This window comes from Heterocephalus glaber, unplaced genomic scaffold (genome assembly GCF_053883595.1).
Source record: "Heterocephalus glaber isolate CG9 unplaced genomic scaffold, H.glaber_assembly_v1.0 deba00001688, whole genome shotgun sequence".
In the NCBI taxonomy this organism is placed as follows: domain Eukaryota; kingdom Metazoa; phylum Chordata; class Mammalia; order Rodentia; family Bathyergidae; genus Heterocephalus; species Heterocephalus glaber.
In genome coordinates this window covers 299234-321627 of record NW_028258413.1, presented here as the reverse complement: position 1 = coordinate 321627, position 22394 = coordinate 299234, and the positions used below count along the sequence as shown (strand labels likewise).

General features: G+C 39.0%; 1 protein-coding gene across 44 annotated transcripts in view; it reads left to right on the top strand.

The window, feature by feature from the left end:
• The window catches only part of Ank2 (ankyrin 2), a 567339-nt gene that overhangs the window by 318438 nt on the left and 226507 nt on the right, over positions 1 to 22394 (top strand). Inside the window, exon 1 of one of the 44 annotated variants that reach the window (XM_087198838.1) lies at positions 12216 to 12668. The exons of 41 other annotated variants lie outside the window; for them this stretch is intronic. In XM_087198838.1, the coding sequence (XP_087054964.1) occupies positions 12534 to 12668 (135 nt within the window). In that variant the 5' untranslated portion in view covers positions 12216 to 12533. Of the gene's footprint in view, positions 1 to 12215; positions 12669 to 22394 lie in introns of those variants that run through there. 2 more of the 44 variants (XM_087198835.1, XM_087198840.1) reach the window with 2 other exon arrangements.

Sequence of the window (22394 nt, the reverse complement as noted above, 5' to 3'; positions counted from 1 at the left end):
CCACACACTAGCAAAGGCAACAAGAGGGTTTAACAGGGTCTCCCTGCCCCTTTTATCTTATTCAGGCTATTTAGGGTAGTAGCACTCATACCCTTAACCCTGGTGCCCTTGAGGTTAGCATTGCATCATGAATCAGTTCCAGCTTCGCATACTCTAGATCAAGCCTATGACCACATGTGGCTTTGTGGGGACATCTAGACCCAAACCATAACACAGGCCAAATGTAGGAGTAACGATCAGTCCTCTTCAGTGACAGCCTGAGGAGGAAAATGAAGTTGTTTGGGAGTGACTTAATTATCGGGTGTCTGTAACTCTAGGTGAGGGTGCAAGGACTTGTCCTAAGTGGTTGGTGAGATAGGTCGGGCGGAGGAACTGTTTTCTGAAGGTGACTTCACCGTGAGTCGTTAGATGGAAGCCTGGGAAGAAAGCAGGACCCTGTACCTTGAATCTGGGAGGAGTGGAGGTAGCGGATGGACTACATCAGGGACCCAGGCAGAAGGAACTTAGAAATAAGAGGGTGAGTGACAGAGACATGGAGTCAGTTTAACGTGTGGGCAGCCAGGGAGCTCTTGCCTCTAGTAGGCAAGGGATCCCCCACTTCTGGTTCATCTTACCTTTATTCATCCAAATGTGGGTACAACCAATCAAAGTAACACAAGATCATCTGCTTTCCTTTATCCATTAGTACACTCTGAGGCAAACAACTTACGTCAGCTCTCTTCACTGTTTCCTAGAACCTGCAAGATGCAGTCACCCGAGTGCAGCCTTCTCCTTTGGGCTCACAGAGGAGGCCAGTTGGGCCTCAGTTCTCCTCTGCTCTCCCACAATATGAAAAGGATGCAAGACTGAATTATTTGGGTGTTCATTGCTTCAGGATGTACAATTAGTACAATTAGACATATCTGAATTATTGCTAAGTGACAAAGCATGCTACTGAGTACTTTACTGGGTTGTTGACCATGAAAACAAACTTCTTTGAGTATCGACTGCAGGTTATAACTGTGATGTAGTTTTGCTTTTACACATGTGCTGTATTATTGTTGTCTGTGATCTAAAGTATGTTTAGCATTGAAAGACGTCTTAGTAGAAAAGGTACCTATGAAAAAATGAAAAACTGGAAGGAGAAAGAGAGCAAGTGTCATAGGTTAGAGGCAATGTCAGTGGAAATAGTGGCCATCCAGAGGTAACGACCGTGGAGAAGAGTAGATGGGACAGTAAGGGCAGGGATCTACTGAGATTTAACAGTGGGAGACAAGACAGCCAGTAATGGGAGCACACAGAGCAACTCTGTCAGTGGAAAACATGGAATGAAACTAAGTTCCTACTACAAAACATCCTCTCTTATAGACCCAGATGGCCAAGCCACAGAGCAGTGTGTGTACCCCCACTGTAAGAGTAATCCATTTGTGTTCTACATAGCAACCACGATGTGTTTCTGCCATTAGCAATGATTATTCTCCCTTTGTTTATGTCCATAGCCGTGGATATCTGGGAATATCCGTAGTGTGGACATAGTCTTATCCTGGCCGGTTAAACCATATTCTAGTTTGTGGCTACTATTCTTGTGAACTTTGGCATCCTGTTCTTTTCATTCCTCCTTATTTTCAGATCATTTCCAATGGATTCAGTGCCCAGACATTTCCTAACAAAATCAAGCATGTGAACAAAATAACCATACAAGAACTGACAGAACAGCAGTGGGGACAAAACAAAGCAACATTTAGTGATAATTGGATAAATTACTGCAGATTGGCATTTGCCAGAGATTCATTGAAGCATCTCTGTGTGTACATCAGTAATATTACACATTTGCCTCTTTTTATTTAAATGACATGTTTGGGGCTGGCATGTAGGGCTAAGTAAATATTTATGGGATAAATGAAATGTTTGTAGAAACCAGTCACATTTACATGTGTGGAGGAAGATATTCATTGTTCATTTATTCAGTAATCAATTATTAGTGCTTACGATATAGAGGCACTGTCAGGAGTACGAGAGACAAACAGACAAATACAACCTAATGTGTGTCCATTACGAGCCCATAGTGTGGTGAGGGAAGCCAAGCACTAAGAAAACAATTACAATACAGGGTAACAATTGAGTGACGGCTCTATGTCCATAGCAGCCGTTAACACTGTTGCCTGGGCAGGGCTTAGAAGAGTAGCACAAATGTTGAGAGAGGAGATAGGTCATTAGCTATTAGTCAAAATCCAGAAGAGATTATAAAAAGTCAAAGATGAGATTATGGATACCACAAAGAGGGGCAATCAAATCCATACCACATTAAAGAGCTTGGCTTTTATGATGAAGATTTTAGGGAGGGCTCTAAATATTTCTGAGCGTGGAAAGGTCTCTCTGGCTACAGTGTAGAGAATGGAAGGAAGTACAGCAAGGATAGAAACAGGAAACTATTTAGGTGACAGAGCAATTCCATCAGTAAATTAATTACTGACCTAAAACAGTGGCAAAGGGATGGAAAATGGAAGCTCTGCAGGACTGGATTGATGGGAAAGAGAACATTAAAAACTGCAAAAAGCTGGACATGGTGGCACACACCTATAATTCCAGCCCTCTAGGAGGCTAAGGGAGGAGGAGCTCAAGTTCTAGCTCAACCTGGACAATTTAGCAACTTAGCAAGACCTGTCTCAAAATAAAGAATAAGAAAGGGCTGAGGATGTAGCTCAGTGGGAACATCGTGAGTTCAATACCCAGTACCACCAAAACAACAGCACAACCTGGCAAGATTTCCAGCTTTGGCAGCAAGGCAGTTAGGGCCGCTGGTCCCTGAGTCAGAGAAGACTGGGCCAGGAGCAGATTTGAGGGGGACACTGGCTTACGGGAGATATTCTTTATTGACATAGGAAAGCATTGAGCAGGTTTAAACATTGAAGAACTAGTAGCAAGAAAAAACATTTTTCTGAAAAATATTCTTTCATGTTTTTGGAAGAGAAACCCTTCAAGTTTTAGAGATCTACAGTTTCTGATCCTATTTTCTTTCCTCCTTCCTTTCTTCCCTCCCATCCTTCATTCCCTTCCTTTCCCCCTTCTTCCTTCCTACTCCTTCCCTCCTCCTCCCTCTAGAGAAGATAAATTATATACTGACATCTCAGCAAGATTATAAACTTTTGACTCTAAAGATCAAACACATGCAAACATTAGCATAAGAGACTCTGATGCTAATGTATTTCATTATTATGCAGATGGAATTTTAAAGTTCAAAATGGATTCAATAGAAATGGACAGCCGGTAACATTTGAGCTCTGAGGACATCAGACCATACTAACATAGTTTTAGAAAATGAATTAACAATATTGATTTTATAATATTTTAATCATTATATTCCCAGAGTTTTTGATTGCCTTTAAAGTGATACTGTTTCCAAAAGAAAAGTAGGGCATAATTGAAAGCTTAAAAATAATTCTCCCACTGTCCAGGGAGAACAAATGATACATAATCAGGACATTTATTCCACTATGAATAATATATGAAGTATTATAAACTATTCTTTATACTGTAAGATGGATAGGGTAAATTTGCTCTAAAGAGATCTTAAAATAGAGCCCAAATGAATAATCAGTTGACAGATTCTTTTTGGTACTCTTGAGTTTTTGCAGTCTTTGAAGTAAATTGAATTTAGTCTATCATTCCATTATGGTAGTGCAACTGTTCTAGATTAAGCGCACACCCAACATGCAGTTTAAAAAAAGGACACTGTATTTTACAGTCACTCACTTAAGTAAAGGCAATAGAGCTGGATAAGCCTACTTGATTTATTGTTTTAACCTAGCAGGAAGGAATGTGATACTGCTTTTAGAGTAAATCAGGTATAATTGGTACTTCTAAGACAAATATTCCTATTTTCTCCAGTTTGAAACAGCATTAGATAAATAGTTTGAATTTGTTCTTGACTGACCAGTGCCTCACTGCTGCATGATAATGTAGTTTTATTATTTTTTAATTTAAATTTAAATTTTTCTAGTACTGTGAACTGAACTCAGGACCTTGCACTTGCCAGACAGACGTGTCTTCACTGAGCTACATGCTGGCTTTGATAATGTAATTTAAAATGTCTGTGTTTCCTGCTTAATTTCGAATGTTGTCAGCATGTATATATTTCATTGGTAAGTTAGTATTTTAAAATATTTTGAGATTGATAGATTAACATATATATTAAAACATTGAGTATATGCTTACAAGGAACTGGGATCTGTTTCATAGTTAAAACATTTTTTTTTGATAGTGACAAACATAAGAAAACAACCCCATGTTTTGTGTCATAGGCCAAAAAGTTTATGAAAAATTCTCTTTAACCCTCTAGGATAAATGTACAAACTGAGCTTATGAATTTTCAAAGGAAAATATTGGCCAAATATGAAGTGAAGGGAGAAATGAAAAACATAGAAATAATCAATAAAATTTTTTGCTGTTCTTACTAATGGATAATTCATTTCAGCTCAGTGATGGGGTTTATGATATGCCTCATAGAAAGACACTAATTGGAGAAGTTGATTATATCTTCTGGAACGGTCCTCTAATTTATCTTGTCTAGTACTCAGGCACTGTATTTTTTAGGAATATTTTTATTAGCACAGTTCATTTTTCCAGCATGCACTGATACTTTCATCCTGGGAGTTGATACATGTACATAACACATCTTAATTCTTTTTAAGCCCTATTCCAATCTCTTGGCCCCCTTCCCTTTTGCAAAAGTTCTCTCTGGTTCGTATCACCTGCCTTTTATTTTGTGCTGTCGTTATTTACACTTTGAGGTTAAAATCTGTGGGGCATGTCGCTCACATTCTTTGCGAGGGCAGGCACATGTCATAACGCATTGTGCTTCTTTTGTCTCCCTTCCCCTTGTTTCCCTCCCTGCTCCTCCATCACCAGATCCCCTCCATTTACCAGAAATTATCTCTCTCTTTCCTATTTTCTCTCCTTTCTTTAGCTTTTGAAAATTATTTATACTTTGGGTTTTTCATGTATGAGAAGTTATGCAATTTAAGCTTATGTGCCGAGTTCACTTAAAATTGTGGTCTCAAGGTGCATCCATGTTCCTACAGATGACAGAACTGTATCCTTGCATATGGCGGGGTACTGTTTTTGAGTCTGGTGGCCCTTGACAGTCCTCTTCGACAGGGTAGCAAGGAGCATGCAGAGGGGAGATGGCCTGCTTTCTCCCCAGCCTCCTACCAGCAGTGGCCTCATGTAAGAATGTTGCTTCTTTGGAAACCAGACTTTCCCTATTAACTGGTCAGCAGTTAATGCTAGTCACTGTTCATTTTAAGTTCATCTTAACTGAGTACTTTTCAGATTATCCCCGTCAGCTGCCTGCCTTAGTTCACAGATGGGAACTTAGAGGAAATGTTAATCCACTAAAATACTGGTTTAGGTATCAAAAAATAACTTTGAAAGTCTTACCTTTTGATTTTTATCACTTGCCCCTCTTCAAATAAACCTTGTCGGGAGTCTTCCTTTCATAGTTAAGCGTTTTTCTGAGTATTATGTATACACATTTTTCTGCAGAACATGTGGGAGTGTACAATGGCTAAATTGTTTTATTCATGTTGCATTTCAAACTCCCGCTCAATGTGACAGAACATAGAATTTGTCAAATGGCCCTTTTGGCTTTGGAACCCTACGCTTCTTTGTCCTCTGCTAAAGTCAGTGACATTTATGGAGTGCCCAGTTTGTGCCAGGCATCGTGAGGAGCAGCCTTTGGGAAACTTCACAAGTTGTTGGTTCTGTCTGTTAGGGAACATTGTCCTTGGTATGCCAAAAGTCAAGAGGCAGCAGTCCAGAATGAAAATAATTGCTGGACGGAATGTAAAATTGAGTTGGTTAATTGATGTTAATGGGCCCATGAATAGCTTAGCAATATTCATTTTGGTTAATTTGTATGAAGCATAAACAGTAAAAGTCATTTGTGCTGACCTCAATTAGAAAAGTCATGCCTCCTGTTAATATGAGGAATCGAGTGTAGGTCCATAAATTACACAGCTTTCCTGATCGATCAGTTATATAACAGATCCAATCAGTAAAAGTCATTATGAGTTTAACTTTTAGCCAAATACATTTCATTGAACATGCTCAAATTTGGAAAAAATAGCAAGCTGCCTGGGTTCTGCACAGAATGTTCCATTTTATTTCCATAGGTCAGTGATTCTCAAAGTCAGAACTTGTCCTTGGTTTCATGCCATTAGCTTGGCATGGGGAATTTTGCACACAGTAGGATAACAAAACAGTTCAATCAGATGAATATGTTTGACTGACCTAATCAGTCTTGAATTATGGCTGTAATGGTAAAAAAGTGGTATGGAGACAGATTTTAATCCAAGCACATTTTTTTAATTCAGCAAAAGTAACATAAAACTTCCATGTTAATGATGACCTGTGAAATACAAAGTGTTAACTAAATATCAAGTTAGGCCAGTTATTTTGCACATGATAATTTAGATTAAGAGAAACTCTAGATTGCTTTCTTCATTTGCATGTTAGGTATTCTCTTGAATAACCCTTGCCTGGAGGAGACAAAAAGAATTAAAAACCGTGATTCTGAGTGAAACTGTCTTTCTAATTTGCCGTTTCAAAGACTTGTGGCAAAATACTTTTTCAGGATTTTTAATATGATTGTACTTTCCCTTTACAAGTATATTAATCAAAATCTTCTGAGGAGAATAAGACCCCTACTAGCCTTATGTGGTTATTTGCAAATGTGTTGTCTTAGTTACTTTTCTTGTTGCTGAGACAAAACACCCAACATCCAAAGTTAAAGGAGGAAAGGTTTATTGTAGCTCACAGTTCATGGAGGTTTCAGCTCATAGTTGGGTGGCTCCAAGGCAGGGTGGTGTGGCAGAGAGGCATCCCAGAGCATGCAGGCAGGCAGAAGGCAGCACGCAGCAAGCAAGGGACAAGCTGACCAGCAGCAGAGTCTTTCTGTCCCTGTATGTCTTATCCAGGATACCTGCCTCTAGGGCCTGTAGCACTCACACCCAGGGTGTGGCACCCTTAATCCTACCCAGAACTATGCCAAACCAGTCAGTGGACTAATTTAGTAATCACACATCCTTGATCCCAGCACCATGCACTGTAGATCCAGCCACTTCTGAAAAAGCCCCACTTATGACCACATGAGGTTTTGAGGGGACATCTAGACACAGCTGTGACAGACGTGTCTTACCTAGTCTATAAATCTGTCCTGCAAAGTCAGTTGTGGAGAGTAAGATTATTTCCAGGAGAAAGTTCCTCTGCCATTATGGGTGTAGAAATCTGTGGCATGGTGTAGTTTATCAGTGAGGCTAATGTTTAGGAAAGGGAGAGAGAGAGCAAAGGGGTCCTTACCTTGAGGGAGAGCTCCTGGATACAGCAGAGTGTGTTGTGTTTCACAATGGTTCTTTTGTGTTCCTCACAAGTCTCCTGGGGAAATAAGAGCAAAGCAAAGGCAGTGCATAGAACCAGAGAGCATGGCACAGCATTCAGGTAGTTTATATTCTCCCCCATTCAGATGGTTGAAATGGCCATCTGTTTCCACCACCACCTCATGTGAGATACGTGTTCAGATTTTAATAAGTTCTGTGTCCTAGACACAAAACCTCCAGAGCAGGAAGGGATCTAGCAGTCATCTGTTATAGTGCCTTTGTTTTAAAAAAGAGAAAATTGAGCTCAAATTTGATAAAAGGTTACACAAACCCACACAGACACTGGTAAATTAGTGGTAGAACCAAATGCTAGGAGAACGATCACCTTGCTAAGAGAACTCAAAACTTCAAGAGCTGTGATCTAAAACTCAAGGTTAAATTATACAACTGGAACAGTTATTTCTTCTCCAGCTGATTGTAACCACTACTTCATACTTAAAAAGTGAAATTTAAAATAGCAGTGGGTGGTTTTCCTATTTACTGTTTCAGGGACCTGAAAAGTCATTTTCAGAGATTGCAGCTGAGAAGCTGGTGTTTGTTCCCAGGCCTTCGTCGCTTTCTCTTGTGATGGATGGGAAACAGCAATACAGACGAAATCAATGGCAAAATGCCTGGGAACTTTAAGAAGATATTGCAAATATGTCACATCATGGGAGCTTTGGATTTCACTTTTTAGGTCATTTATCAGGTTCATGTGTCTTGCTCTAAGTGTGGTCAAACATGCAAATATTTGCTTCTGAGTAATTTGCCATAATGACTTTGAGGCATTTTTTAATAACAGTGGTGACATTGTTCTGCACAGGCAGAAAGCAAACCCCTTGTCAGATGTCTGCCAAGGTCCAGCTGTCTATAGGCATATCATTAAGACATGGGTGCTGCACAGAGTTTGTTAGCCTTGGTTTCAGCTTGACAAACTGCTATGGATATGGTTTATCATGGCACCCAAGATTTTGTGACAAATCTGTCTGGCTCTTAGTATTATTTTCCCACTGGATTATAGAACTAAAAGTGTGTTATCTTCTGAAGTAATACTCTCTTCTGCTGACCACTGACACTTTTGGTTTTGATTGGGAAGTACTAGATCATTGGCAATGTTTGGAGGAATTATAAATAGGAAGCATTTCACTGGAAATTCTGTTTTCACAGCTATTGATAACTTCCGGGTTGAACATTTAAATTTGTTCAGTCAGAAAATAGGAAATTTCAGCATCAGAAGAGGACAGGGTTTATATTTATCTTTCCTTTGTCTATTCTTGTTCAGCATGGAGCTTCAGCGATGGGATTTGGGGACCACCATACGATATATTTTAGGGAGCCTTAATGATAGGGTTATAGATACTATATTCAACAAGCAGAACATTTCTCTATGGGAGAAAGAATGGGAAAATTTCCCTTGGATGAAAAACAGAGAGATAAGAAGATGAATAGCTAAATGAGTTCTCAGCATGTTACTTTCTTGGTTCTTGGTGAGTTTGTTCTTTCTTTTCTTTTTTCTCTCCTTCTCTTTCTTCCTCACCCCCTTTCTTTCATTTTTTTTTCCAGGAAAATTCATCCCAAACATTGATAATACTTTTCAAATACTAAAAGAGACGTTTATTGTACATCAGTAAATGAAATTAAAATTTGTCATGCTTAGAGATGCTTAAATTTTAAAAATTTGTTATTAATTTTTGTGTAAATAAGGAGAAATTTAGTTCAATGTAGTCCAGTGAAATATTGATATTATGAATTATATGGCTACTTGGGGCTGCATCTTATTCATTTATTTCACAGACATTGACTGTTTGTTTGCTTAGGTAGGTCTATGATGAGGCCAGTGAAGGAGGCCAGGCATAGCAGATAAAAAGAGGAAGATCTGATACTAGTCCCAACCTTAATTAGAAAGGTACTAGAATAGAGTAAGGGGCTGATATAGATGTGGTGCTGACTTCAGAGGAAAATGAAATTTAAGGTGAGCTTAGAAGGAGACACATGAACGTGGACTGGCTTGGTTGAAGGAGAGGCAAAATCAAAGTCATGGCCGAGGAAGAGGTAATGTATTAAAGAGACAGAGATGCCAGCGAACAATTCATGCAGTTAAAGCACAGAAAAACCATTTGTCTGATACCTAGGGACGTTTCTCCAGTCTGATATGCTTAAAAATACCTTTTTCTGTGTGTTCAGCACAGAATTTCAGATGTATGCTTTCGAATGAGATAGAGGGGCTGGAGAGAATTTTTAGCTTCCAGTGCTTGAAGGTGCATAATTCCACATTAAAGATTCTGTCAAATGTCGAACTTTTATGTTTTAAAAATGGCAGACATTCTAAAAGGGGGGTTGTGAGGGTAACTTGACAGCTGAAAAAATATTGGTTTATATTCTGAATAGAGTGGTTCATGTATATTCAAGAAGAAGCACCTATCATTTTAAGATTTTGTGTACTATGACCTCTGGGCTCCAAGAATCCTAGAGATGAAGACAGAAAAGATAAAAGCACGTCCTTCTGAAAAGATCTGTAAGCACATCATTAAACTTCATAGTGTACTTAATCCTTATAGAATGTGGTTGGTTCAGGTATGTGGAACTCTCAATGAGATATCAGCATATGTTGCATTGATTGTTTCATCAGGTTAAAATTATCTACGCAGCATGAAAGGCTTTGTTTAATACATCTCATCCCAATGGCTAATCTTGTTATTGGTGTGGAAGCATTGTCTTTAACTGTCCTTTCTCTTAAGGCTTTGTCATTTAAGATGCTTAGACTCTACTCCTCCTTAATATGAATGCAGAATGTGTAATATGGATGGAGAATGTGCTCCTCCATGGTTATCCTTAATTTTTTGTTTATTTATTTGTTTTTATCCTTAAGTTTTTTTCAAGTTAATTATCATAAACACAGATTAACAGCCTAACAGACCAAAAACATATAAAACTCATAAAACAATTATACTAAATCAAAGTACACTTTTGGCCATGCTGGATTACATTAACTTCTTTCCCTATTGCCTGTCTTTTAATTTGTACTTTATTTATATATTAGGTTTCTCATATAAGAGAAATCATGTGATATTTAAGCTGTGTGTCTGATTGACCTAACATTATGGTCTCAACGTGCATCCGTTTTCCTACAAATGACTCAAAATTATTCTTTATAGCAGAGTAATGCTCAATTCTATATAAATACCACATTTACTTCATTCACCTGTTGATGGGCAATAGGTCACTTCCAAGATTGAGCTAGTATGAGTTGTGCTGCTATAAACATGGGTATGCATGGATCACTGTAATGTGATGTCTTTAACTCTTTCAGGAAGACATCTAGAAGGAGAATAGCTGGGTTGAATGAAATTCCTAGTTTTAGTTTTTGAGGAATCTCCATACTGATTTCCACAGTGGTTGTACCAGTTTACACTCCACCCACAATGAAGAAGAGTTCCTTTTTTCCTGTAGCCTCTCCAGGATTTATTATTACTTGATTTCTTGAAAATAGCCATGTTTTCTGGAGTAAAATGGAACCTCAGTTAATAAAACAAAATGTTTTTTAAAGATTCCTTTGCTCATAGCTGAGGAGTAGAAATAATTTCACTGAATGCTGTGAGGCCTCTTAGAAACTGGAATGCAGGCTAGGACTTGTACAGTTACTAACATGCTTAGGCCCATTGACTCTGGACTGAGGAATGATTCAAAACCAAATTGGTAAAAAAGCAGCTTGAAGCCCTTTGGGAATAATTTGAACATGCCATTCTCAGTCTGAGGTTGTTAGGCTTTATGAACTCAAATCTGAGAATGCATTCTGGGAATGCTATTATCTTAAAAAGGGACACAACGTTTTTAGTTTTTTAAAAATAGTGATAGTGCTAGGTGTATGGCACAATGACAGACTACTTGCCTGGCATGTGTGAGGCCCTGAGTTTGATTCCAGCACCACAAAATACCCGTGCTATTACCACTATTACTATTACAACTGCAGCTACTACTACTATTCCTGTTTATCGAATATATAGTGATTAATTTCTAATATATAACATGTAAATGGATGATGTAAAAGTCTAAGTCTGGACTCTTAACGAGTAGCTTAAAACTATTTGGAAGAGAAGATATAAACACAAAACAAATAAAAATGATAGGACTAATATTCAAATAATTTTCCATACATATAAAGATTTATAGGGCACACCCATCGGGACATAAAGTAGTCCATAATAGTCCATAACAAAGCCTTGATTTTTATCATGGTTGGCTTCTTCAGCCTACTGTATGTTTCCAGTATTCCTTTTGTGGGAACAAAATTTATATGATTTCAAAGATTATATGGCATTGGAAACTATCTTGATTATTTTTTGTAAAGCTGAGAGGAGTATTTTCAAAATATTAAAAATTTGAAAAAATTATAAATGAATCAAATTGTTTGCTCGTACACGGCACCCTCATGGGTAATGGCAAATCATACCAAATTTATAAACAGCAAAACCTCCACACCAGGTTCCAGTGAGCCTTTCTGACTGGTGTGTTTCTGATGCATGTTAAATGCTAAGGGAATGCCTAATTGTTTTCTGTACATGATAATGAAAAAGATAGTGTATGCAAGCCCCGTGGTTACCAGTTGGTTTCTGCAGTTGTAAAATAACTTTTAGCTGTTATGCTAACCAAGCAAGATTATTAACAGATTTGATATTCTCTGTGAGTAGAGAGAGAGAAGGGAATCAAAGGATTGCAAGGAATGCATTGAGTAATGCACAATTCTCGTATGTACAGACATTTTACGTGGCAAGAACTGGAGCCCACGTGTGAGAGGGGTGTTTGCATAGTGAAAAACTAAACAACACCGCTCCCTCACCGGCTCCCCGCCCCCCCCGCCATTGACATGCATAGCTGGCCTGGTAGGTGTAAAAATAGCCTGGCAGGGCCTGAGCTGGAAATGGTCACTGAATGCAGCCCGCAGTTGCTGGGGTTTTGAGTTCTCTCTGACACCAGCCAGCCGGCAGATGGGGAGGTCTGACAGGGGGCGTGCAGGGGAGCAGAGCCCGGGAGCTCAGGTGCTTGTGGATGAGTTGTCCACGTTAGTGTCTCCCTGGGAGACCTGGCCAGAGCGCCGAGGGCCAGCCCGGGCCCACAGGCTGCAGGAACTGTAGCGCTGTGATGGGAAACACAGCTCTGTGCACCTCTTGCCACGCAGATAAGAGCGTCAGAGCCCAGGGACACACGCAGGAGTTAGACAAAACTCCAGACTACAGCGGCGGCGATAGTGAGGATGCTGGAGGACCCACAGCTCTGGTGAGTCGCAGTCTGCACACCAGAGGGAGGGAGGACGTAGGTGTGGGGATCAGCGTGGAGCTCATTGGTCAGATCGCTGACAAGACTGAAGGGACCGACCGCAGCTGGCACAGTGCCACGTGCAGGTGGCCTCTCTCTTGTCTGGCTGTGGGGTGACATTTGTGGGTGGGTGATTTCACTGTCTCGCTTTTTTTTTTGGTACCGGGGATCGAGCTCTGGTCCTTGCGCTTGCGCAGCAGGCAGCGAAACCACTGAGCTAAATCCCCGGCCCTGTCACTGTCTCTTTAACTGGATGTTTTGTCCAAACCTGAACATACATATTATCATTTTATAGAGTGACATTCTGTAATATTGCAGCAGTTCATGTCTAGGTTGCCTAATTCTTTTGCTTATTTATATATTCACAGGTAGTCCGTTTTTTACCAGATCACAGAGTACCTTTTCATCTCAGTTCCAGCTCTTTATAAAAGCATTTTACTTCTAATATTTGCCTGACTACATTGAGGGCCTTTAAATACCATTCTGATTGTGATGATAATAGTGAAAAGTCTTAAAAGTTGACCGATCAAATATTTAAGTTGACTTTTAGATTTTAATAATTCACTGGCATGATGTGTTCCTTAAAATGAGTACAAAGGCTTATTGTGTTTTTTAAAACTTGTTGACCAGGACTCTTTCTGATATAGTTTAATTTTCATACTTGCTGGAGGATCAGGTTTATCTTTCATTGCTCAGATTCAGGAACTTGACCTTGTTGCAAGTTATTTATTTCAAACAGACCATAATGCGTGGACAGGTGGGATTCCAGAGAAAGAAAGGCTGAGGGCTGTGTACTTGTCCTGTACTTGTCCGGGGTTTCCAGGAGTGACAAGAGTTTGTGAGGCTTGGAAGGTGGCCCACTGCTCTCCTGGGCTTTGCCGGGGATGAATTTCACAGTTGAAATTGTCAGCCCACACTGAAACCCACCGTGGAGCTTGTCAGTACAAACTACATGCAGAGTATGTGTGCACTGTCAGAGAGGAGGAGAAGGCACTGGAGAGGAAAATGGGGCCAGATTTCCGGGACGCAAAAAAGGAACCGGAAAGATAAAAGGGAGGCAATCTCCCTGGGGAAGAGAAGCCACTTGCCTTAGCAACCCTGTTTTTCTCTTTCTGGATCATAGTTTAAGCTACTCACATCCTCCAGAAGATCCTCTGAGGATATCTCATTGGAGTCACTTCTGATGTCTCTGAACTGAAGGGACAAAGAGGGGAATGAGTAGTCTGTGCTTACATACTACTGTTGCAGTGTATAAATTCTGGCCTGTTACAGTATATAAAGGTATATATATCCTTGCTGTTATAGTATATAAATATATTCTCTAAGAATTTCCTTGCTTAAAAGGAAGTTTGTGTTCCTAATTTTTTTTAGTAAGTTAGGATTTAGACAGTTCTTTAAAATGTTAGTTAATGATCCCTCCAGTATTTTCAAGTTGCGTAAGTGTACAGTGGACCCTTGACTTGAACTAGATCAGCTCCCGAGGGCTGGTTGTAACTCAAGTTGGTTGTAAGTCAAAACAGTCGAGATCCAGACGTTTACCTGGGTACATGCTATAGAAAACAAGAGGCAGATGAATCTTCCATTAACTTAATTAACCCAAGTTGTTTGTATGTCAAGCCAGTCATAACGTGAAGGCCCACTGTACTCCATTCCTTTACCTTTTAAAAATCATTTAGAAAAATGGGATGGTAAGAAATGAGAAGTGTTTTAAGAATTAAATATAAAAGTTTATCTTTAAAAGTAGGGAACGGGGAGGGGGGCTGGGGATTTAGCTCAGTGGTTTTGCTGCCTGCTGTGCAAGCACAAGGACCCGAGTTCGATCCCTGGTACTAAAAAATAAAAAATAAAAAAATCAAAGTAGGGAATGGAAGTGGTGGTATCTTGGTGAATTGAATAGTTTTTTTTTCATTAAAAAAGAGCACATGAAACATGATCTTGAGGCCCAAGGGCTAGAATGAGAAATTCATTACAGCTTCAGAGTTCAGATAACTAAAAACTTTAAAAAATATATTCAATGGCAATACCATTGCCTTGTTAAAATCCTTCTGTCTATAGTAATATAGAAACTCGCTCTTAAAAATATATATAATCTGATTTCTCTGAATTAATTAACAAACATACGGGCAGTTTATCATTGAATAAACTGTTCAACCAAAGATTTTACAAGCTGGAGTATAGCATGGTTGTGTTACCTAATGCATGGCAGACATGGAAAAAGACCTGGTTTCCACCTTGCGAAAAGTGATGTTCTGCTCAGAATCCCTCCATTTTGGTATATGGGGGCGGGGTTAACATCTGAGTACCCAAGAGGACTTAAGCAGTGTGTTTTTGTACAGCTTGAGTTTCTCGAACTTAAGAAATCGATCATGTTTCTTTACTTCTACATCAGTACTATTTGACTTGAAGTCACTCTTCTTCAAGCCATCTAGACATTACTTAACTGATACTTTCAGGCATTCACAGTAGTCAGAATTAATAACAAATAATTATTAAGAGCTTCATAACTTTTAATTATAATTTTTTTGGAGGGAAGAAACAGAAACAGATTTTGGCTTCTCCTTTTTCCTTCAGGAAATGAACAGAGTAACTTTATAGAGCTTGTTGTATTGTTGGACCAAAAGTTTCAAGTAAATAAAATTTCAATCATTATAATGAAAACTATAAATTTAAGAACTAAAGCTACTGAGCTTTATGCAAATTGGTACTTCATTCTTTTCTGTAAGTTTTAAACTTTTGAATAATCTGACTTTATTTGTACAGGTAAATGAGAATAGCAGAGAGGAACATACCAATCAGAAATTGTGTTAGAAATAAGTAAATAAAAATAATTTCTGCTTGAACAATATCACTGAATCTCCACTATCAAATTTTATGTATAGACTTTAAGAAAAGTAAACCAAATTAGACCAGAATAATTTGCATATGTGTTATATAACTAAACTCAGGAATTATGGGAAAGCAATTATAGAAATGAAGCTGAGTATTATTTTTGACAAGATGGTAAAATTTAAGTTTCAAAGGAATTTTTCCTTAAAATTATAGTGAGAAAAATGAAAAAGAAGTAGGAGCAAACACGTTAAAATTCTGTGGTTGGAAAAAATAGTATACTACATTTTGTTGTTGTTGTTGTTTTGGTATCAGGGATTGAACTCAGATCCTTGCACTTGCGAGGCAGGTGGCGGAACCACTGAGCTATATCCCCAACCCTATACTATATTTTCAATGTATATATTCTACACCGTAATGTTTAAATCCAGATTAGCATCCATCAAGTTCTATTAGTAAAGAGACAGAGGAGGAATGTTCTAGAACATGCGATGTAGAGAACAAAACAGCCATAAACAATACACAAACAAATGGGTCTGGCTTTATGTCCAAAGTTACTAAATCTTTCTATTACTAAATTTTTAGTTGCTTAATTTTTTTTTTTTTCTACTGGGGATTGAACTCGGGTCCTTCCGCTTGCCAGGCAGGTGGCAGAACCACTGAGCTAAATCCCCAGCCTGTAATTGCTAAATTTTTAAATTATTAAACTAATACATAATTTCAGTTACTCCTTTTTCTAGTTTGTAAAGAAATTAATGAGTTACCATGTCTATTAATTTAACAAAGAGAATTTAATCTTGGATAATAGTGTTATGACTGATAAACATTTGTGGGCAGCTGTAAATTGTTTTAATTATTTGGGAAGCAACTTGGAAATATATTGTAAATTTGGGTACAATTTTTATTTCTCGCTTTGCCAGTGCAACAAAGATTCTAGCAGGGAGGTGTTTGCATGGTGAAAAGAGGGGCAAACGTATGCCACCATAACACCGAAGAGCTGGGCTGGGCTAGTACCCCAAGCCTATCTTTCTTCTTCATTCCAGCCCTTGAAGGCTCTAGAGAGATCCTGCAGCAGACTTCTTGTTCCAAATCCAATGAGAAATGTCTCTTTCTGAATGAGAGGGTAACTCGCCTGCATACTCAGGGTTTTCCTCTGCCATGTGGTCCCCTCTTCACATTAATCCTTAAAGCACTCAAAGATACGCTGTTATCACAGTTGGCTTGGCAGCCTGGAAAAATGAGGAAATGTTTAGAGCAGGAGAGAGTCAAGAGTAAAACTCTGCTGTTTTAATTTTTAAATTTAGGATATGTCCTGGTAATTCCTCCCTGAGACCCGTTTCCATTCTCACATGTGCAGGTGGCTCCTGTGAGGACTGTAATTTTACTTGAGAAAGAAGTTGTGGCCTGGGTCTTAGGGGAGTTCTGTGTGGGACATGAATCAGCATGGCCTTGCGGGTCTAAGTATGCGGTGTGGTCGAAAATACTCTGAGTACTCCCCCTTGCTTATCCCATGGTTCTTGCCACTTTCTGAAGCAGTTCTGGAGTACTCTTTCCTGAGTGGCTTTAGTTGTGTTGTCCCCAGCTCTCTTTTTTTGGAACCACCGTCTCACTAAGTTGCTCAGGCTAGGCTTGAACTTGCTCAGCCTCCCAGAGTGCTGGGATAACAGGGGTCATACTTTCTTTATTGTATCAAACTAATTTGCTTGTTGCAAAGTAAGACCATAAATGAGGTGACTCTCACAAACATTACTTACATTAGCTATCCTGGCTGAGTTTTGCATTATCATCCTTCTTATCAGTTTACTCTCAGAGATTTTTATTTTCTTGCTTCATTTATTCTAGTAACTTTTCTCAATTGTACCAGGGAATTTCCTGTTCTTTACATCAGCTTTTTCGTTATCCTAAAACCCTGCTTAGTGCTTTAGCCCGTAAACAGTGAATGCTGTTGTTATTATAAAAAACAGCAAACTTTTTCTGCTAGGCTGATTCAGAAGGTATGAAGTCAATCAGTGACTAGTTATTTAGCCAGGCATAGTTATAGTGACAGCCAGGCAAAGTTCCTGTGGTAGAGGGAGACAGATATCAACGTGCTTGAGGAGAACAGGATGGCAACTAGGTATGACAGGGAGCCATAGACCAACCTTGTGAAAGATTGAATTCTGTTTTTAAATGACGTTTATCTTGTGAAAGAACTCAAAGTATAATGTAAACTTCCAGGGTCCTAGCCCGGACTTTGGAAAGATCTCCCCTCCCTGACCTCTCCCATCTTCTCCTCCCCCCCTTGCCCCTCCTCCCCCCTCCCCTCTCCCTGCCTTCTTGGTAGAGGATGGATTATGCTTGAAGTCAAAGAGGAAGACAGGAGACCAGTTAGCTGGCTCCAGAAACTGCTGAGGTGAACAACGCTGAAGGGTGTGGGTTAGGGGGTTAATAATGGAAGTAAGTGACCAGACCCTAAATTTAGCTTTGTTTCTATGGAAGGAAGTTGTTGGGGTTGGGAAAGAAAAAAATGAGAGTTTTAGTTGTGCAACTGGATACAAACAAGATAATGGAGAGGTGTATATGTGTGTGAAAGAGAAAGAGAAGATTCCTTCTTGACAAAGCATAGCAGTGTGTCAGGAGTTAGACTTTTCTTCAGTTTTGAATGCTAAAGTATAGAAATAAGAGTCTTTAAGTGGTATAGTAAGCATTATCTTGTGAAGCAGTTACATAGGAGGAAAATTTCTCCATTTAGTTTTGATATTAAATTCTAGTGAGAACAAAGACTGTAATGAAAATCATTTTCTAAAGCATTTTGAAGACTATGAAATGATATAAAACATGGTTATGTAACTTTTGCATGATTTATTTACAGGTAAAGATTGAAAGAAGTTGAGATAAGCTTTCTGTTTTCCTAGGAGCTTACAGCCTAGTTTTAGAAGCAAGACTTATGTGCATGTTATTAATGCACTGTAGTGGAACCAAGCAGCAACAGGAGGGATGAAATGAGTCCTTGTAGGATGCCCAAGACAGGGATGACCAGTGTAGGTCTCAGTGTTCTGGAAATGACTCCTGGACAGAGACATCCAGCCAGTACACCAAGAAGAGGTGTGCTACTTGCAGTTTGCAGTGCTTCTATTAGGTTAAAGAGGTAGTTGCTGCCATGAGCTCATCAGACAGTCCCTTCTACTGATGCCATCCAGACCTGTTTCCCCAGGATTCCTCAACCAGCTCTTATCCCTCAAATAAGCAAACAATAGTATAATGCCTACATTTCCAGGAACTGCCCCATTCCCTGGTGCTATAGCCAGCACCCATTGGAATTAATGGTACCAGGGCTGAGCTAGATGTTAAATATTTTCATTAATGTTAATGTTCTAGCTGCTAATGGAGAAGGTAGAACTTGAAGTAGATCTGGGAAGCAGGCTGCAGTCTGAGTTCCCATTTGGAAGAAAGAAAACTTTACATTCAGTAAGTATTTAATGAGCCAGACACTGGGCCTAACGAAGAGCAGTAAGGCATGCAGCCTTGGTTTGTAGGAGTATAGCTCAAAGATGGATCAAGCAAGAACCCTAATATCATGTCGCAGTTTCCTGAGAAAGCATGAGGTATTATGGAGCACCTGAGAATGACAGCTCAGTCTAAAGAATTAGAAAGGTCGAATCTTGGTGGATTATGGGCGGATCACTGTCAGGCTTGGAGCAGTAGTGACCTTGGAATGATCGAGGGAGATTCTCTAAATTCCCATGGCTGTAATACCCAGGTTCTATTGGATGTGTCTTGAACCCATAAAATTTGGTTGAAAAGCGTGGAATCAGATTATCAAAAACTTCATAATCCATGATTTAGAACTAGGACTCTATCCGGGTGAAAGATCACTGATCAAAGGCTGGGTTGGGAGACTCAATTAGGTTATGGTTTTTCATATCATAAGATCCATTTTTACGACATGCCTACCACCTAACAGGTAGTTGGTAAATGTCTGTCAAAAACATGAATAAATTCATGACTAGGAAAACCCAAGCCAGTAAATCTTAATTGTGGGCATTTTCCCACAGTGGATGACATGTCTTCATATGTACTGGAGGATATAAAAAGTATAAAGGTGATGGAAGGACAAAAAATTTGTAAAATCATTTTAAAGATCTTTGCGACTAAGTGTTTCTTATGGCCGGCTCAGAAAGGGATGGGCCCTTAGAGCAATTGCACACATTGCTGTTAGAAAATGTTAATGGTATAGAACATATTTACAATAGAAAAGTTAGATTTTTTGAGTTGTAATTCATTCTCTGTATCCAGTTGTCTAAAAGTGCAATAGTTGCATTTTTAAAAAATTGGTCAAAGATTATATTCTGATAAGAGGACTAATTATAAAGTAAATAATCAATATATAAAATATTCCAATTATATTTTTCTTACAAATTACATCTAAACCACGATGTATATTTATTTGACCTGTGTAATGATTTTTAAAAAACACTTCTGGTATATTGGATGAGATTAGTCCCAGTGTATATAGTGTCTTCCTCAAGTTCACTCGGATGGTGACAGATCTGAGAATTCACTGTAGAGAGAGCTCTCTTCCCCTCCCCATATTTTGCTTCCTTCCCACACAGACATCTGCTGTGACTTACTCACTTTCGGTTGCTGTTTTGGATTTAATGTCCCTTTAATTAAATTCATTATGCCACAAGAAATATCCATTTCTTTCCTGATCCCTTTATTTTCATTTAAGGGTTTATCTTTGAAATTCTGACCATATTATATCACATTTGATTGTCAAGATTTTAGGTGTTTGATTTTTTTCAAAGCTTATATTAATATCATGTTTATGTGGCCCTATGTGACTATAGTAAAAGTTTTTTGTATCTTTCTTTAATATTTGCTTCTGTTAGTCTGCTTTCTATAGCTATTACAAAATACCTGAGAAAAACAACTTAAAGTTGAGAGATTTATTTTGGCCTATGGTTTTAGGGGGTTCAGTCCACGGTTGGCTGGCTCTATTACTTTTTTTTCCCCATTACTTTTAAGCCTGTGGTGAGGCAGGCACATCATGGCAGAGAGGGTGGCAGAGGAAAGCAGCTCACTGCATGGTGAGGAAGCAGAGAGTGAGAAAAAGAGCCAAAGAGGAAGGGGCCAGGGACCAGATAGAGTCCCTGTGTCACAGCCCCATGACCCCCTGCCTTCACCTAGGCACCATCTCCTGTCTCCATCACTTCCCAGTGGTGCCATCAAATTAGGATCTCATCAGTGAATTAATCCACTGATGAAGTAAGAGCCCTTGCGATCTAATCATTTCACAATAGCCCATCAGGTGGCCTTTGGGAGACATTTTAGATTCAAACCATTACAGTTTAAAGAGGTAAAAATATTGCAAAGATTATCTCAAGCATAATTGTTTGAGCTAGTCAGTTATATCTAAGAGCCTTATGAGTGTCAGGTGTGGTTTTTTTCCAGGTATGTAATAATAGACATTATATGTTGAAATTGTTTTTGATGAATTATTCATGTTGCTGACATGTAGTTTAAGTCTAAGTTTGCTATTTTAATAACTTTTTGGATTGTTGCCTTTCGAAGGAAATTGGAACATATTTACTAAGACATCTAGTAGGGTAGCAATACATAGCAAAATTTGTGAAACCCTTTTTGAAAATTTGTAGTTCTTGTATATACATTTTTCCTCTAGTTACCAAAGGAAAAGAGCATTTTCTAGAAATAAAAGATATTCAACAATTTTCTGTTTAGAAGATGTATGGTTCACAAATGTCCACACATCTATAGTACATAGTTATTTTTTTAAGAATGGTTGATGATAGTCAAATTTTTTTGCGTTATTACATCATACATTTTGATGAATTATATGATTGTTGATGTAGGGATAAGTGTATTTGGGGTTATGGAGTAAATACATAGGATGCAGGGTCCAGTTCCTCTTTGGTGTCAGCACCCCTCAAAGAGTGTTCTGTGAATCACCACATCGGAGGAGTCACCAGGAATATTTCAGAATGCTGTGGATTTCAGAGCCCCACTGCAGACCTCCTGAATTAGAATCTCAGGGATGGGAGATGAGAGTATTTATTTAACAAGACAAAGCACAGTATCCCTAAGTAGACTAAAGTGTGACAGCCACTGCTTTATGTTGTGGAGGTTGACATTACTGAAGAGACACGATTCCTCACATTTTATTAAGGAATTTCTGACCAGATTTGTTCAACTTCTTGCCAACACTCTCTTTAGTGGAAATTAAAGAAACCAGGACCACTCAGGATATGTAGGAACAGGGCATGTTCTGCCAGCTATAGGCCCTCCTACAGTTCTTCCATCACCTTAAGTCACAAAGCATCAGTACTCTATTACAGTGGAGTTTAAACACAACATTTAGAATAAACTTAAATTCCACTTTCAAAAACTAATAATAACCATATACCTATATAGAGTCTGTGTTTTCATTGTTTAACCTTGTCAACCTCTGTCAGAAATCTGGGCACTGAGGTACTATAGGAAGTTGTTATGAAAATATGTCACCAAAGTAAAGAAAGTAGCATTTAATTTCACTGTTGGCCACCAGCCAGCTTGAATAGCAAGATTGTTCAGAATGCTCTGTTACTCTCTTAGAACTGGAGTCCAGTACAACGTCCTGGCTGACTGCCATAATCAGCCCAAAAGTCATGCAGCACATGAGAGATGGTTAGCAAAATTCTTCTGGCCTCATTAAAAGTTCTTAGTACAGAGGCAGCCACCTGAGTCCACACTACAAAGACGCAGAGGACACCAGACCACCAGACCAAGGTACTGAGTCCCGCTGTTCCCAGCCCAGAGGTAGGGGCTTCTGAGCCGCCATCCCACTGCTCCTGGTCCAGAGGAAGGGGCTTCCCGGCCACCATC